Source organism: Notolepis coatsorum, assembly GCF_963971535.1.
Source record: "Notolepis coatsorum genome assembly, chromosome: 1".
Lineage (NCBI taxonomy): Eukaryota > Metazoa > Chordata > Actinopteri > Aulopiformes > Paralepididae > Notolepis > Notolepis coatsorum.
In genome coordinates this window covers 93,726,544-93,739,812 of record NC_140165.1, presented here as the reverse complement: position 1 = coordinate 93,739,812, position 13,269 = coordinate 93,726,544, and the positions used below count along the sequence as shown (strand labels likewise).

General features: G+C 42.4%; 1 protein-coding gene across 1 annotated transcript in view; it reads right to left on the bottom strand.

Moving 5' to 3' along the window:
• The window catches only part of LOC311242966 (uncharacterized protein), a gene marked incomplete at its 3' end in the record, with an annotated part of 158,673 nt that overhangs the window by 43,381 nt on the left and 102,023 nt on the right, over nucleotides 1-13,269 (bottom strand). Inside the window, exons 15-19 of the mRNA XM_084332030.1 lie at nucleotides 12,664-12,816; nucleotides 11,873-12,013; nucleotides 7,137-7,175; nucleotides 1,018-1,164; nucleotides 802-896 (exon numbers count right to left, since the gene is read on the bottom strand). Coding sequence (XP_084188156.1) covers nucleotides 802-896; nucleotides 1,018-1,164; nucleotides 7,137-7,175; nucleotides 11,873-12,013; nucleotides 12,664-12,816 — 575 coding nt within the window. The remainder of the gene's footprint in view (nucleotides 1-801; nucleotides 897-1,017; nucleotides 1,165-7,136; nucleotides 7,176-11,872; nucleotides 12,014-12,663; nucleotides 12,817-13,269) is intronic.

The window sequence follows — 13,269 nt, the reverse complement described above, 5'->3', positions numbered from 1 at the left end:
GAATATTGTATATTGTATGGTAACTCAGTTACTTCTATTCTGCATCGAACATTGTACATATGTCTATACTGAACACTGTGACCTTTTTGTACTTCTATTTTACATGCTATACTATTTTATTTCATACTATCTTGTCTAGCACAGTCTCTGGAGCGTAACAGTAAGAAGCATTTTGTATAAAAGTATTCTGTACTTCTGTATGACAACTATTAAAGAAACTTGAACTAACCTGCTGAACAGGATGAAGCGGTTCACCCTGACAGACAGACAGAGACACTAACCTGCTGAACAGGATGAAGCGGTTCACCCTGACAGACAGACAGAGCCACTAACCTGCTGCCCAGGATGAAGCGGTTCACCCTGACAGACAGACAGAGACACTAACCTGCTGCCCAGGATGAAGCGGTTCACCCTGACAGACAGACAGAGACACTAACCTGCTGAGCAGGATGAAGCGGTTCACCCTGACAGACAGACAGAGACACTAACCTGCTGAACAGGATGAAGCGGTTCACCCTGACAGACAGACAGAGACACTAACCTGCTGAGCAGGATGAAGCGGTTCACCCTGACAGACAGACAGAGACACTAACCTGCTGAACAGGATGAAGCGGTTCACCCTGACAGACAGACAGAGACACTAACCTGCTGAGCAGGATGAAGCGGTTCACCCTGACAGACAGACAGAGACACTAACCTGCTGAACAGGATGAAGCGGTTCACCCTGACAGACAGACAGAGACACTAACCTGCTGAGCAGGATGAAGCGGTTCACCCTGACAGACAGACAGAGACACTAACCTGTTGAACAGGATGAATTCGTTCATACTGCCAGAGTTGTTGTATTCCTGACACAGACTGAAAGCATCCGCTTCGCTGTCCATCTCAAAGTACACCTGAAATGGATTGTACAGGAGGAATGTGAGCATAACAAAAATGTACATTATGACATTTAATAAGAAAAACATAGTACATGTGTCTGTGTGTGTGTTTGTGTGTATGTATGTGTGTCTCTACCCTGTCAGCGAGTGGCAGGTAGTTCTTGCAAGGCTTGACGGTCATCACAATGTCGATGAGTGCTTTGAAAATGTCAGAACTCCATGACTTCAGATCCACGATTATCAACGAACGTTGTAGCTGTTGCTTTTGTTTATGTAGAACCTCCTACAGTAGAATAAAAGGAAACACTTATTATCATCATAATTATTATTATTGCGATTATTTATATTAACCTCTTAAGCCAGAGCCATATTTTCTGAAAATTTGCATAAAAGTACATAATTAATAAAGAATTAATAATAATTCATTACATTTATATAGCGCTTTTCTCAGACTCAAAGTGCTTTACAACTTAGGGTTAGGGAAATTGCCTCCCCGGCACACTACACACTACACAATGGCTGAACGGCTCAGGAGACAGGGATTGATATCAGTCAATTAAGGGCAGAGGTACGTTGCTCATGGGACGGGGTTGCACGACGTGCAACCAAGCTTTTGTGAGCAGAAGCGCGTGCACACACATGCACGGATGTGCACGCGCGTGCACACAGGAATGCGCTGCATCATTAGCGTGCGTGCAACCAGATTTGATTCAGCAACGCAACACTGATTAATAGGAAGGGATGATTAGGTGGCCTTGATGTCAGAGACCTGATTGGGAATTTGGCCAGGAACGTCGGGGAACCCCCTACTCTTTATGATAGGCATCCTGGGTTCTTTAACAACTGTCATATAATATATTGAGAGGGGCCCCTAACTTTCATGAAGACATCCCCCTCCCTTCTCCTTTGTCCCCTGGGTCCCCCTTCACACTATAAAGTCCCCCTCCTCACAAGATTCAGGCCTTGTCCCAGTCTTCTCTACCTGGGTAATTTCAGCTGATCACCTGGGGCGGAAGCCTCAGCCATGTACAGAGTATCTGTATCTAACTATCTTGTATATATTTGATCTATCTGGCTAATAAACCTTGTTATTAACCAGACCCACAGAGTGAGTAAGTAATTTGACTCATTTCCTATCTAATGATATATCCTACAATTTGGCGTCACGACCAAATTCAGTCAGGTCCTCGGTTTAGCGTCTCATCTGAAGGACGGCACACGCAGCTGTACAACAACACCACTTGCCGACAGCAGCCTTGACCAGGGCTCGAACCGGTGACCACTGCTCATGTAGCCACACTGCCAGACAAGTAAACATACCCAAGTAAATGGAAGATTTCTCTACTTCTACAAAGGTCATTTGCATTTTCTTGGCATCTATGGACATCTATGGACCTCAGGGAATGTATACCCAGTGTCAGAAATATTGTGTCTGTTATGCGTAATGAACCAAAAGAGAATATAAATGATCTTTGATGGTGAATAACACCATGCTAACATTGACCAGACGTGAATAATTGCCACTGAGCTCATTCAGCACCTTCTTGAGATCAAGTGTACAAAAGATCTAAGCAAACGAATAAAGGACAGATGATTTACAGGGTTTTTTGTAGATACACAGGGTTCCCAGACATTGCAAAATGAAATTCAAGGACTTTCAAGTACTTTTCCAAGCAGTATTTTTCTTTTAAATGCTGTTTTTTTTATAGAAAAGAATATCGGATCCAATATTTATGGCTCAAAACCAGTGATGGGAATAACGGCGCTATAAGTAACTTCGTTACTAACGGCGTTCGTTTTTTCAGTAACGAGTAAGATTACTCTTCCAATCGTAATAACGTTGTTACCATTACTGCAAAAAAATGCGGTGCATTACTATGAATGAACCCGTTTCTTTCATCAGACATATCTCTGCGCCGAGAGGCAATAATATGTTCTTCCTTGTTTAGTGGACAGTGCGCGAGCCAAGCATACATGCTGACGATTGGCTGAGGTTGAATACAATGTCATGGTAAGCCAATCAGAGGTGGAGGTGGGCGGGTGTCTAAAGCATCCAGAGTCTGACACACAGCGCGACAAGACAAGCGATCACTGATCAGTCAGCATGAGACCGCGGTCCGTGTAGTGTACGTTTTGAGCTCAAAAACGAATCCAACGAACAACACAAGCGACTCAGTCAACATGAGACAAGCAACTCAGTCCATGAGCGTTTTGTGTTCACTCTTTGCAGCGCAGGGCACTGAGTGGCTCTACTGCAGTGCTGATAGCCTTATCAACAGTGCTGCACTTCCTGGTTTAATAGCACAGGCTTCAGGTGCTGTCATGCATGTCTTAAATGTCATGATTAGATTAGTTTAGATGATTCGATTAGATTCTTATATCTGTATGTTGTGTATGTCATTGATTGATTGATTGAAAAGTTTATTAACAGATTGCAGAATGGGTACAGTACAGTACAGCTCAATACATACAATTGTTAAGGGGATGCAGACCAGAGAAAGACTTTCGTCATAAATGTCATGAATTGAAAATGGGGGACCCTGATGTAAACAAGACGAAACTCTTTCTCTGGTCTGCATCCCCTTAACAATTGTGTGTATTGAGCCGTACTGTATTGTACCCATTCTGAAATCTGTTCATTAAAATGTTCAATCAATCAGTATATATTTGTTATTTATTTTTGGTATAGTGCTTAACAAGCATAATTTAATGTTGCCCAGTTGTGGCCTGTTGAGGGGCAATACATATCAAAAGTTCCAAAACATCTATTCTGTTTGTATTTGTATGATCCACTATATAAACATAGTAATTATAATATCTACATAGCCTACATGGCATTTGATTGGAGGCTAGTCTCACTTTGTCCCACAGCAACATTAAAATAGTTTAGATTTGTGTATGTTGTTTATGTAAAAATAAATCTTGAAAGTAACGCAATAGTTACTTTCTGAAGTAACTAGTTACTTCTATAATTTGTAACTGAGTAAGTAATTTAGTAACTTTTTGGAAGAAGTAACTAGTAACTGTAACTAGTTACTTTTTTAAAGTAACTTGCCCAACACTGCTCAAAACCAATTTCCGACAGTTAGTTACACTTTAACACTTTGACTGCCGGAAAACGCTTAAAAGCGTCATTCCCGGCCATGCTCAAGTTGCCGAGGACGCTTTACAGCGTCTTTAATATCAATATTTCAAAAATTTATATTTCCCCTCCGCTGGCCTGAGATCCACCAGGAGGACCCACTGAGCTCTCTGGCGGTTCAGGAGCGCCATCTGGTGGCCGATCGGCGCAATCGCTTAACAGGAAGTGCCGTAGAGGTTGTGCTGGTCTGCCATATTACTTCCGGGCACTCGCTATAGGTCCCGGGACTCGATCTCGACACACTACATAGCGATCGATTGCCAATAACTCGATAAACAACATGATTTGGACGTATATACCATTATACAAGCTGGAGATGGACCGGGTAAATCGACATCCCATAATGGTAACATTTCTACTCTACGATGATCGCCCAACGGCGCGCGGAGACTGGGGTGAGTTTTAGCGTGTAAAATTACCGTCTTCGATACTAACTGCTATTATCAACATTTGACCCACATTAGATGATTGGTATAACGCTGCCCACGGAATTATAAACGCCCCCTAGCCCATCCGGTCAACATCAGATGACGTGTAGTAACTTCTAGAAGTACGTCTAGTTGGAATTTTTTATATCGCGCTGATTGCCATAAAACTGTATTGCATCATCAATATAATGTATTTGGGGCTATAGATCACGTTCTGGAGAAAGCTGCAGAAAGAGATGAAAACATACTTATACATTAGACCATACTTTACTATGAATATGTGAATGAAAAAGTTTAACGTTGCTACACAATGAACAATACATATAGGACTTTGAATGGGCCCTAATAATGGCAATGTAGCAATAGAATTTAAAAAGTTATAGCCCTGCAAAGAAGGGGACTTTCTCTATAGACAAATAGAGCCGGCAACCTACGGTTGATAATGAATTTAACCCATGGCACCCAAAGTGTTAAATGGAAAAATTCAATTTCTTGATTCAGAACAATTTTATCATGGATGAACAAAACTTTCAATGCGAATGGTTGATTTGAATTTGAAGGGCTTTTTAAGCACCTTGTTAAAGATGTGGGCTGTTTTCAAGGACTTTAAGCACTTCAAGGACCTTGTGCAAACCCTGGATATAGTACTGAATTTTGCCATCCGGACACATGCAATTTGAAATATGAATATAGAATATCAGACCTATAAATTAGCTTACTATGGCCAAGTCATACATCTAAGGATCGGGCCAAATCTCCTCTTTCCAATGACGGAGTTAAATCTGGATTTAGGTCAACCAGGCACCCGAAACACGGCAGCAAATACCGTGAATGAGATCTACTGTAAGTACAGTAACTTTTTTATAATGTCCATTGCTCCGCCATTTTTCATCAAGACGTGTTTTTTTTCCTAGACATTTACAGAAAAGTAAAGAAACAAACGACATTGTATTTTATGGCAATAACGTTCAGGTTGGTTTGACCCGTGAGATATAATCACGAAAATAACGTGGGTAGTGTTTTATGAAATATTGAAAGCACATTGAAAGCCCTGGGTCTCCTCTTTCATAAGACTACAAACACAAATGACGGCATAATTTCCTCGCATGAATATCAGCCGGTTTCCGATGCAATGCACGGAGAACTCTTTAAATTCATATTTTGCTAATAACACTTAAACTCATTGCTAAACAAACGTAGTGCTGAACATATACACTTTGACTGCTGTTTTGATAGGGTTAGGGTCTTTACTCTTGGCTACATTTGAAAAAGAAACGCAACATTAATTAATACGGACTGTATTGATCGATTCATGATGTGATATTAACCTCGCTAGGCCCGTCGGCTTAAGACCATTATTCTGATGCTCATTACTGCTAGTACTACTCACAATTATTATTAGAGGTTAAAAATGAAACAGATTAAACTTTATTTATACTGTAGTGTAAAATATTATTTAACTTTTCACAGATAAATGTTTTTAAGAATTTATCTAATGAAATGCAAAGTCACCAAATAGTTTTCTAATGGAACTGACAGATGAACATAATTTTATAAGTACTAAGTTCTTGGTATAGAACAGATAGAAAAGAAGTACTTTATTAATCCAGAGGGAAATTCAGCACCACAGATCGCTCACAATAAACATTTAGTTAGTCAAAAGACAAAAATGAGAATAGGAATATGAAAAAGAATGAAATAAAAATACACGGTCAGAGATATACATTCTAAAATATGTATATACATTCTAAAATTCTGAAATATAGTCCGACAATATACAGTAATACAGTCAAATGTAAAATGTAAATGTGTAATCGTTTTGTAGTTTGTTTTTCTGTTATTTTCTTAAGCAGTCAGGAAACACTGCAATCAATGTGGAGCAGTATATACTGTATAGAGGTTATGACGTAGCCTGGCAGATACCCACAGACTGGCAGTGAGTCCAAGACACTCACTTTCTATTTCCTTGGAATATACAGTGAATCGAACGATTTGCAATTAAAATGTAGACACTAGACATGTTTTCAAAACAATTGTATCCGAATTGGGAGATTCTCTTCTTTCCTCCTACATTGAGAGTATCTCGGTCACCCACAGCCTGTTTGGCAGAGCACGGAAATTCAACTTAGAATTCACTAAAATCTTGAAACATGGTATTTTTCTGTCTTCTGCATGCAGACAAGTAAATACGTTCAAAATATGAAGGCAACACCAAAATTGGTATTTTCACATTGTCTGCTAAAAGAAAAGTCACTCACTGAGGAAAATGTGTATTTGCACAAAATTCAGATAGAGGTTCAAAACACCTAAATAAAACCATCCATGTTGAAAAAACTATAATTCCCTGGTAAACTATGGTGTTATTCAGTTATTCGAAGTGTCCTTGAGCAAAGACACTTAACCCCTACTGTAACTGCTCCCAATGAGCAGGTTGGCACCTTGCATGGTTGCCTCTGCCGTCAGTGTGTGAATGTGTGAGTGAGTGGGTGAATGTGAGGTATATATTGTAAAGTGCTTTGGATAAAAGCACTATATAAATGCAAATTATTTACCAAAAAGACAGAAGTCAAAACAGCTGATTAAAAAAGGTGAGACACTGAACACATTGAAAAAGTGAGTTTTTCACAATATGAGACATTTAAATTCATGAATGAATTCAATGAGAATTAAGATGGAGTGACTTACAGTGTTGCTGAGATTCATTAGCTCCATGTACCACTCGTCCTGCAACAGAGCAGAAATCACAGAAATGTTGACGCACAACATGGAACATGGTCTAGCAAACAGCTGCATGTCTGTCTGCGTCTGTGTACGGACATCTGTGTGTGTCTGTATGTGTCTGTGCACGGACGTCTGTGTGTGTGCATGCAGTTCTATTGACATTTTCTACAGCCCAGGTATGTGTTGGTGAGCTGGGAAGCTGTTAACTGGTGTGTGTTGGTCCTTACCTCATCATGGCTACTGTTAACTAGTGTGCGTTGGTCCCTACCTCATCATGGCTACTGTAGGATCCAATTTAGAAATGTCATGTGACAGGCGTGGCTAGGCGAGCAATGGAGTAACACGCTGTTTGTTCTAGCTCCCGTCGAGCCTCTACTTATTTTTATTTTATCTTAATTTAATAAGCTTCAAATAGGCATCAAACCTACGCAAATACAGACACGTTCCGACTGAGGTTGTTAATGTTAATATATTATTGTTATGCTTACCGTTTACCGTTGCCACCTATATTACCTTACCTGGTTGGGTGTATCCCACTGGGCAGCTGAAGACCTTATATAATACCAAGATCTGAGTGAAAACTTTTACTCTTACTTTTCTTTACTTTCTCTTTATTATTTTCTTTTACCTAAGGGGCTCGACGGGGACCTGAGCGGCTGGCTACATAGGTAGAGCACCTCCAACACAAGCACATTATGTGTGGATTAGTTTCTGAAGGGTATTTTGGGCACCTTGTTTTTTATAGGTGTCAGCGGGGGGGGGGGGGGGGGGTTACCGGACTTGTACATTCAACATGCTTAACTGATCAGACGTCTGTTTTGCTTTTCACCTGCAGTTGTGCTGAGCTCTCTCTAGGTTCCAGATGCATGGCCTCTCTCATCTACTATGATCGACACGGGTGATACCATGGGGCTGGAAGGGTGCTCTGTCAATTTCGTAAGTTGGAATGTTAAATCACTCAACCACCCAGTAAAGCGTAAGAAGATACTTACACATTTAAAACAACTCAATGCAGACATAGCGTTTTTACAGGAGACACACTTAAAAACTGCGGACCATGCTCGACTGAGGGGGGGGTGGGTGGGACAGATGTATCACTCCAACTTCCACACGAGGGCCAGAGGAGCAGCCATTTTGATAGATAAAAACATGCCATTTACTATGTCAAGTGTAGAGGCCGACCCTGCAGGGCGCTATATTATAGTGGTGGGGAAACTGCATTCATTTCCGGTCATTCTGGCTAATATCTACGCACCAAACTGGGACAACCCTTCGTTCTTCACCAGCCTTTTTTCTCGCCTACCGGATATGACCTCACACCATCTCATCCTTGGCGGCGACATGAATTGTGCACTCTCCCCGGTGCTGGACCGTAGCTCGCCCAGAAAGGCCCCCCCAGTCCAGCTCGGCCCGCGCAATCCGGCGCTTTCTTAAATCATATGGGGTAGCTGACGTGTGGCGGTTTCGTAATCCTACATCCAGAGGATACTCCTTTTTTCCCCCGGTCCATAATACCTTCTCGCGCATAGACAGCTTTCTCCTGGATAAGAGACTCCTTCCCCACGTAACCAAATGCGAATACGGAGCGATAGTTATCTCAGACCATGGTCCCTTAGTTATGAAAATGAGTATCCCGAATACACGGCTCGGCCACCGCTGCTCCTGTCGGAGGAAGCCTTCACAAGCTTCATCACCTCGGAAATTACATTATTTCTCGACATTAATAAGACTCCGGGAATGTATCACTATCAACGACGAGCGGGGCTCAAAAGCCATTGACAACCGAGGGTTCTACCCTCGATTATCTCGCTGGACCAAACAGGCTTCATCAGGAATCGGTACTCTTTCTTTAATATCAGACGCCTCCTAAATATCCTGTATAGCCCCTCTCCACCCGGAACACCTGAGGTGGTCCTCTCCCTTGATGCGGAAAAAGCGTTTGATTGGGTGGAGTGGAACTATCTTTTTCACGCTCTGGAGAGGTTTGGGTTTGGCCCTAAACTCATAGCTTGGATTAAAATTCTATATACGTCTCCGATGGCTGCCGTTCGCACCAACAACAATCTATCCACCTACTTTGAACTCCATAGGGGTACGAGACAGGGATGTCCTTTATCTCCACTCCTTTTCGCGATCGCAATGGAGCCCCTTAGGCTGGCTCTGAGGCAGAACACCGATATCAAGGGGATCATGCGTGTGGGCTCGGAGCATAAAGTCTCGCTCTACGGGGACGACATGTATATCACAACCCCAAACGAGTCGTCCTCGGTTGATGACCCTACTTGCGGACTTCGGCAACATATCCGGATACAAAATCAACATTCAAAAAAGTGAACTGATGCCCGTCGGCACCTCGGCGGATCGGATACCTCTGAGCATATTCCCGTTTAAAAGTTCAAGTACCTCGGGATATGGATCACGCATGAACATAAGGACCTATATATGGCTAACTATCAACCTTTACTGTCTAACCAGGCGAGAGATATTGAACGTTGGGACCCCCTGTCGCTATCCCTGGGTGGGAGAATCAACACAATAAAGATGAATGTATTGCCGAAATTTCTATATGTATTTCAGAGTCTTCCAGTCTTTCTGACCAAGACATTCTTCTCCAAGATAAACAACCAGATATCTTCCTTTATCTGGAACAAAAAAACGCCCGGGATCAAAAGATCTATGCTGCAGAGACCCCGCGTAATGGGTGGGATGGTCCTTCCAAACTTTATTTACTACTACTGGGTAGCAAACATAAGATCGTTATTATACTGGGTAAAGGGAGAGGACACAGCCCCCTGGTGGACAGTACTGGAGGGAGCGTCGGTTAAATCCACCTCCCTATCGGCCTTGTTATGTGCTAAGCTCCCATTCACACAGCCCATATCTAGCTTTACCTCGAACCCAGTTGTCATCCACTCGATAAAAGTGTGGAACCAATTTAGAAGAACCTTCTCCCTCAGGGAACTATCACTGGCTGCTCCGATCACAAGAAATCACATGTTTGTCCCATCAACGACGGATAAGGCCTTTGACAGTTGGGAGTGGAGTGATTACGCTGTCTGACCTCTATATAGACGGCAACTTTGCCTCCTTTGAACAGCTAGTACAGAAATACAAGATCCCTAGGTCACACTTCTATAGATACTTACAACTCCGGAGCTTCGTAACTTCTAACTTGGACTGCTACCCAGTGTGTCCTCCTGCCTCCCTTTTAGACTCAATCTTGAACTGTAAACTGATCCAGAAACAGGCTATAAGCTGAATTTATGAACTACTTAATAGAAGCAACTCGACACCTTTAGACCTCCTCAGGGGCAGATGGGAGACTGACTTAGGTGAACCAATCACAGAGGTCACATGGGACAAGATAATACAGGGGATTTTCTCCTCTTCCATTTGCCTTAAACATGCGGTTATCCAATTTAAAATTGTACACCGACTGCATTGGTCTAAAGACAGGCTCTCTAAGATATATCCCGACATAGACCCATGCGACCGCTACAGACGGGCTCCAGCCACTCTGCTCCACATGTTCTGGACATGCCCAAAGTTGCACACCTACTGGCAGACCATCTTTGACACCTTCTCTAAGATATTTGGAAAGGAAGTGGAGCCATCACCATATATTGCATTATTCGGCGTGGCCCCAGCAGACATCCACTTTAGATGGTGGGAATCTAGAATGCTGGCCTTCTGTTCAATTTTGGCCAGAAGGCTGATACTGTTCAAATGGAAGGACCCAGGTTCACCTGTCTACGGCCACTGGATGAGAGAGGTCATGTATCATATTAAACTGGAGAAGATCAGGTATACTATCAGAGGTTGTACCGAAAAATTCCACAATATTTGGGATCCTTTCCTAACTTTCTTTGAGGGTATGGAAGCGGATAATGTGACAGAGGCGATCTGACTGGCCTTCCTGGTCTCTCAGCTTGTTATTATTTATTTTTTCTATTATGTTCTTACTTTTCTTCTTCTCTATCTGCAGAATGCAAGAGATGTGACTGCTGTCGGGTGATTTAAAAGCTAAAAGGAAAAACAATGATTAATAAACGATCTAAGATATTGTAAAATGATTTTGTCTGGTATAGGGGTGGGGGGAGGGAGGGAGGGAGGGCCTTATTTTATTTTTATTTTATTTTGGCCCATGTGGGACCGCCTGTTAAAACAAACAAAATTCAAATAAAAAAACCTTGTTCAAAAAAAGAAATGTCATGTGACTACTTATGCCAGCTGGGTAGAAGGCAGCTCCAGTTTTGTGAATGGAACCAGGGTAGTTAGTAGTGTTATAGTTTTTTGACCGTGCGACCAGCGATTTAACATGTTATGTTTTTCTTTTATTTATTAAATTGTAAACAGTACACTGTGGTCCTGTCGTGTGGTCTCAATGGTGTGAGAGACTCAAAGACGCTCGGATATTACACCTACAGCTACTCTTAACTAGTGTGCGTAGCTCCTTACCTCATCATGGCTACTGTTAACTAGTGTGTCGGTCCTTACCTCATCATAGCTACTGTTAACTAGTGTGTGTCGGTCCTTACCTCATCATGGCTACTGTTAACTAGTGTGTCGGTCCTTACCCCATCATAGCTACTGTTAACTAGTGTGTGTCGGTCCTTACCTCATCATGGCTACTGTTAACTAGTGTGTGTCGGTCCCTACCTCATCATGGCTACTGTTAACTAGTGTGCGTCGGTCCTTACCTCATCATGGTTACTGAGAGTTAGTACAGGATCCAGGACAAAATGGAAGGTCAGCTCACAGCCCTTCAGGCTCACAGGCTTTTCTGTGTTGGCCAGGACAAAATCACAACAGTTGTAACACTGTGGGAACCTCACAAAGGCCTGGAGGAGATTGGGGGGACAGAGGGAGAGATCAGTGCTGTCACCTGATTGGTCATCTCAGTGTCCACCAGCTAGCCATTGAGACAGGCCGGCATGAAATAACCTGGCTAGCCAGAGACTTTATTCATTGTACCTCAGGAGAGGAAGAGAAAACAGACTGTATTCATTGTACCTCAGGAGAGGAAGAGAAAACAGACTGTATTCATTGTACCTCAGAAGAGGAAGAGAAAACAGACTGTATTCGTTGTACCTCAGGAGAGGAAACAGACTGTATTCATTGTACCCCAGGAGGAAGAGAAAAAGGTTTGACTGATATATCGGTTTGTCACTATGGACCATTTTTAAAGTAAACAAATTGCTTAGTGGACAAAATCACATCAAAGTCTTTAGTGGAGGACAAAGTCCAATGACTGCTAGTGGACATCAAAGTCTTTAGTGGAGGACAAAGTCCAATGACTGCTAGTGGACATCACAGTCTTTAGTGGAGGACAAAGTCCAATGACTGCTAGTGGACATCACAGTCTTTAGTGGAGGACAAAGTCCAATGACTCCTAGTGGACATCACAGTCTTTAGTGGAGGACAAAGTCCAATGACTGCTAGTGGACATCACAGTCTTTAGTGGAGGACAGCCCTACTGTGTGTGTCTTACCCTCCTCTGAAAGGGCAGGATGAAGACATTGAAGCGTCCCGAGACGTAGCCCCAGGGACGGGCCAGGGTGACAAGGTCCTCCACGCTGCACCCGTCTGTAGGCAGACCGGTAACCATAGCAACTGTATGGTGAGTCATAAGACGAGTGACGACCTATAATTGAGGGAGAGAAAGTTAACTAAATATAACCATATCACATTAAGAGTGCACAGATATGTGTAGTAACACCTGGAAGACATCAAACTATTTTGGAAGTTTAATTAATTAACCTCTTAAGCCCTAGCCCTATTTTCTGAAAATCCGCCTAAAAATACATATCTAAGTAAATGGTAGATTGCTCCATTTCTACAAGGTCCATTTGCATGTCCTTGGTATCTAGGGACATCTATGGATCTCAGGGAATGTATTCCCAGTGTCAGACATAGTGTCTGTTACTAGGCTTGAGAAAATTGTAATGAACCAAAGGAGAATAGTTTTGGAAATGTATTCAGAAACTAGCGAATATCAACGGAAGGTAATGGGCACCGCCATTTTGTTTGTAGTCATATGAGGAGGAGACCCAGGGCTTTCGAATGGCGTTGGAACTTTGAAAAACGACACTAACCA